The sequence below is a fragment of the Orycteropus afer genome, unplaced genomic scaffold, assembly GCF_000298275.1.
Source record: "Orycteropus afer afer isolate SDZICR_OR568_19922 unplaced genomic scaffold, OryAfe1.0 scaffold00001, whole genome shotgun sequence".
NCBI classification, from domain to species: Eukaryota; Metazoa; Chordata; class Mammalia; order Tubulidentata; family Orycteropodidae; genus Orycteropus; species Orycteropus afer.
This window is the reverse complement of record NW_006921588.1, coordinates 30,982,656-30,988,367: the sequence shown is the minus strand read 5'-3', so window position 1 is coordinate 30,988,367 and position 5,712 is coordinate 30,982,656. Positions and strand designations below refer to the sequence as shown.

The following is a 5,712-nucleotide window of genomic DNA, read 5'->3' as shown; positions in this document are numbered from 1 at the left end:
TTTTTTTTTTTTTTTTAATATTAAGTAGGAACAGATTTGATTCACATCTCTGTGGCTCCTTGTTATGAACTTTGCACTTTACGGGCTGTAGCACTCAGAGGTGTCTCAAGGCTTAGAGGATAGAACTTTATGTATTCAACAGCAGCAGCATTGTTAACTTGTTTGTAGAACTTGTATACCACTTATGATGGTATCAAACAGGGTTTCCTTTAACTTGTTACTGATTTTTGTGTTGACTGTATCTTGGATTAAGTAAATATATGATATATAATAGCTCAAAATATTGAAAATACTAAAAATATAAAGCATTATTTTTAGTTAGCTATGTGAGATTCTATTTCCAAATAGAATTTTTCTTACCCATAATCTACTAGTTTCAATGTAATAAATTAGAAGGCTAGAGAGTAGAGAGAATACTTAATGACTAGAAACAGTAACTGACTTAGTAAAGATAAATGAGTCAGAGGCTCGTTCCATAACAGACTGGATTGAGAAGAAGGTTTCTAGTGGATTCTGGAGAGGCTTATGGTTGTAAGTTACAGAATTACCATGTAGAGTAGAAAGAGTCCTAGAGCAGAAATACTGGGGATTTGGTCCCAGTTCTGCCATTTCTTAATTATTTGAGCTTGGCCAAATCACTAGTGTAGGACTCAATTTCCTTATCTTAAGATAGAGTTTATAATAATCTTCCATATGATAACCCATCAGATGGTGAAAATGAAATGAAGTTTCTTTAGATCATTTTGCACCTAATAAAGATCAATATAAATGTAAAGTGGGACCTTTAATGTTCAAGATAGCCCATCTTGAATGGCTCAGGTTGGGCCTAATAAGACAGTAGTATTACCATGCTTTTATATATTTTCAGAAGCTTTGAGATAAAGTTATGGTTATTTAGAAAAACCAGCTTGTGTGTGTTATATACATACAAATATACACACATACCCACTTTTTTCTCTATGCCTTGTTTTAATTTTTTTATAGGATACATGTATTGCTTCATTAATCAGATAGGCCAATAAATATTTTTATTTTGAAAGAAAATGCTGAAATTATGCCAAGTTCTGCTTTTGTAGAAAATTTCCTGCCACTTTTATTTAGATTTTATTTTCTTTCTGTAATCTTGATTGTAATTTTATCAGTTTGAAATCACTTTAGAGTGAATTGGTTAGGATGAATTCCAAAACCAAATAGAAAAGAAAAGCAATTTGATTGCAACTCAAAGTATAACCCAGACCTAAGAACATGATAATTTTGAGGGAGGATATCTAATAAAGGAGAGAAAAGGTAGAATATTCTTCCTGGAGCTAGAATAGTTATTCATCTCTAGAAAAGAGTCTTTAAAGGCTCTGAACTGAAACTTGGATCTTGAATTGTGTTTCTCTCAGCAATTACCAGTAATAATGAGTAACAGTGTATCCCTATATCATTACTTTTGTGTAATGTCATACAAGTTACTTTCTGCATTTATTGTGTTTTCTGTGGACTGGATGCCTCTGGAAGTCTAGTGTTATTTTTGTATTGGTTTTATGTCCCTTCAGGAGCTAACACATGCTTTGTGTGTCCTTGATGCACACTGAAGTTCTTCTTGAACTGCTCTAATACAGAGTACCACCAGACTTATGTAGCCAGACAGACTGTGTAGAACAGAATAATGGTTATCAATGATTACTAATATTGATTATGGAACTACATTGTATAGATTCTGTTCCCTCCAAATCAAATGCATACATTTTACACAGTAGACACAGAATTTTAGTCATGTAAGACAATACAGAAATTGGGAGTGTTTTACATGAGAGAGGGAGGGAGAGAGAGAGAGAGAGCAAGAGCAAGAGCAAGAGCGAGCGCGAGCGCGAGCGCGAGCAAGCGAGTGAAACAGTAAAGGGAAGTACCCTAGATTGAGCCAGATTTAGGTTTGAACTGTGTCTCTACCATTTATAACTGGGTAGTAACCTTGAACATTTTTTCTGCTGTTAAAAAGGATAGCAACACCTACTGTATGATGTTTTAATAAACTAAGAGGTTGTGAAGATTAAACGTTAAGCACATAGTACACTGGAGGGCAGAGTTGACATTCCCAAAATGTTAGTCTTGTATTAGTTAATTTTTTTCCTTCATTGTTTTGACTCTACAGAGAGTCAAATAAGACATCTAGGAGAAAATTAAAGTTATACAGAAAAATGATTTACTATTTACAGTTTGAAAAGCTAACTGCTTTTATTAAAAAAAAAAAAGATTAATTACATTATTATGATACAGTACCAAAGAGAGCAGCTTGTTTAACTGAGTACCAACCATTCGAAAATGATCTAACACCAAAATCTGCTTCTACTTCAAGCAGCTTCAAAACATAAAACTGAGATGAGCAGGCCTCCTGTTGTTTTTCTGATTTGTAACAGTAGAAGCCTGTTCACCTGCTGTGAGTATTTGATTTGTGCTGCTACACATCTTTAAGTGTGCTGGGAAGGCATTTTGTATTGTGCAATATTTTAAACTTTCGTATAAACTCATATAGAGTCTTTGTTTAATATTGGAACTTTGTTTACTATCATTGAAAGATGTTTTGGTCATTTATAATGTATAAATTTATTTCCAATCTAAATAAAATTTTCAGGTTAATAATATAAAATATGAACTTTAGCTAATAATGTGTCAGCATTGGTCCAACAGTTTTAACAAGTGGATTGCAAGGTGTTAATAGAAATAATGTGCAGTGGAAGGGATCTATGTAAAAATTTTCTATAAACCTAAAACTGCTATAAAAAATAAAAACTATGTAAAAATAGTAAAGGTTAACTTAGTTTTTAAGCTTATCAGAACATCCAGATCTGATGGCTGTCAAGTCTTTCATTATCTGCTGTCACTCATGTTAGACATGATGTCACACCCTGGCCTGCCCATCTACTTACTACAGACTCTAGAGGGTAAACTCAAGTTCAGGCTCTATTCCTGTTTAACAGAGGCCAAATGATGAAAATGCAAAGGAAGGTATTTTAAGAGCAAAAGTCTTATGCGTTTATAGATTGAAGGAAGGAATTAGAGAAGTTGAAGATGTAAGAGAAACAGTAGATCAAAGCATTGAACTTTTAAAACAAATATCAAAAGGTATGTAGTTTGCTTATATAATCTGGGTCCGTTCTTTATTGTATGTTAAACCTTTGTAAATATTAAGGCATGTTTTGGGGTTATTCTTGTGACCAGACTTGTATTTTCAAATGATCTATGGAGATGCATCATAGGAAAAATTGAAGTCAAGGAGACCAGTTAAGAAATTGTTTAAGCCCTCCCACCTCTCCCAAAAAATGATAAAGAATTGAATGTTATAGTGGGAATCAAGAGGAGGCCAAAATCATGAGTTATTTAGGAAACAGAATCAATGTGGTTTGGAAACTAATAATTATGTTGTGATGTAGAATGACTCTGGTTTCTAACTTGGTGACTAAATGAATTGTGGAGTTTTTAAACCAAGAGAAAGGTTCACTGGGAAAATGACAAATTAAGGTTTTGATACATTGCTTTTATGTTACCTGAGGGACCTCAAACTGGAGGTTTCTAATTGAATATCTGTGCTTAATACTCAGGCAAAACATTTAGTCTTGCAAGGTAGTTGAAATTACTGGGAGGATAGTTATAATGAGAAGAGAGCAATACTACAAGTAGAATTTTGAGGAGTATAAACATTGAAAGGGCAAGAGAAAAAATAAGACTCTTGAAAGGAGGCTTAGGAAAAACATTTAAATAGACAAGAGCAAAACCAAGAAATGGTGGTGTTATGGAAGCTAGAGGGAGATGTGGTGGGGTAGTGCTTGAAGTCATTTGACTGGCAACCAGAAGGCTAGAGGTTCAAACCCACCAGCCACTGGGCAGTCTACTTTCGTAGAGATAACACTTCGGAAACCCAAGGAGGGGTCACTATGAGTCGGAATTGACTCGACAGCAGTGTGTTTGGTTTTTGGGTTAGAGGGAGGTAAAAGTTTCAAGAAAGGTAATTAATTCCAATTGTTGTTGTAATCCTATATGACAGAGTAGAATTGCCCCATAGAATTTGCTAGGCTGTGATCTTTGTAGGAGCAGATTGCCAGATCTTTTCTGTAGTGGAGCCACTGATGGGTTTGAATGGTCAACCTTTCAGTTAGCAAGCAGTTGAGCACTTAACCGTTGTGCCTCAAGGGCTCCTGTAAGTACTATAATAGAACAGGTAAAATAATCACAAGCACTACGGTTTAGACCGAAGCACAGTTTCATATTAAGACCTTATATTTTATAGAGTAGGAGAAAGATTAATTCATACTGTTTATCCTTTTTCATTATGAGTGTAGATATTTGGAACTGAAACTTTATGGTATTACAATTTAAAAGATAATTGTTATCTCTAGTTAGATGTTACTCTTTATCACAGAAGTACAAACTCCATATTAGTAAAACAATATGAAATTACACAGTTGTTTTTAAATGAATATATTTAAATATGTTTATAAATATTTAAATTAATTTTATTTTTCCTGTTTATTTTTTAAGAGTTCCTGTCTTTTGGCAGTATCAATTGGTTGGGAAGGAGGTGTTTATGTACAAACCTGTGGCCATACATTACATATAGATTGTCATAAATCTTACATGGAATCATTACGGGTAAGTTGATTGGAAAAAATTTTTAGAGATTTATGTATTTTTCCAGGTATTAAAATCTTTTTTGCAGCTTATATACCTCAACTCTAGTTCATCATCTTAGGTGATTTTGATGGCTGTTTGAATTTGAGCTATTTGACCAACAGCAGCCTTACATTACAGTTCCTTGACGTCTTCAGGGATTTACTTATTTATTTTTTTAACTTCACTTGAGTAACTTACTTCCATGGCCTTTAGTATTCTCTTCTACTCCAGCTCTGAAATATTAAGCTTTAACACCCTACTGTATCATCTTATATGACTACCTTTCAAATTCTCTTATTTTCACTGTCATTTGTGTCTTGCTTCTGATTTCATTGAGATCTCTGGTTCTTTGCTTCTGCCTTTTTTTCTGGTACATTTGCATGCTTTATTCTTCTACTAACAGTCATTTAACCTGCCTCCTTTGATCTTGGATTCAGACTTCTAGCCCTGCCAGAGAAAATCACACAGCTATATAAGCTGGTACCACCACAAACTAATGGTTTCCAGTAACATTGGCTTAAATGAGGGGCATGGATTATAAATTCATTTATCTGTCTTTGATCAGTTTCCTCTCCTGTTGCCCTTAGCAGCTATTCTAAAACTTTGGTTCCTTAGGACCAGATTCTTTGCCTAAACTGCAGGATCCCTTTCCTCTCACTAGATTCTCTCTTTTCCTGTGTAACTAAAAAAAAAAAATGGTCTCTGTTACACATTCCATTAGTTTCCTAACTTGTGTTTCTGTTCCTCGATAAATGACTGCATTCCTACCAATCCTTTCTTCTTCTACTCTTTGAGGAATATCCTTTCCTGTGTTCAGGGATAATCTTTCTGTTGTGCTCTAGCATTCCTTTCTCCCTAACGCTGCAGGGGCCTGAATCCATCAATAGTCCTTTTGGTTATGTATCTTCAATTTTTCTACCTCTTCTCTCATTTCTTCTCAACTTATGAAGATGCTAAAGTCTCCCATTTAACATTCCTTTTCTTGACCCTATATTCCCTTTCCGCTTCAGTCTTCTCTTTCTCCTTTCATTCTCAGCTCAGTTTCTTTTTTTTTTTTTT

General features: G+C 34.3%; 1 protein-coding gene across 1 annotated transcript in view; it reads left to right on the top strand.

Moving 5' to 3' along the window:
- Positions 1-5,712, top strand: part of UBR3 (ubiquitin protein ligase E3 component n-recognin 3) — a 347,537-nt gene that overhangs the window by 255,517 nt on the left and 86,308 nt on the right. Inside the window, exon 28 of the mRNA XM_007953244.2 lies at positions 4,522-4,632. Within this exon, the coding sequence (XP_007951435.2) occupies positions 4,522-4,632 (111 nt within the window). The remainder of the gene's footprint in view (positions 1-4,521; positions 4,633-5,712) is intronic.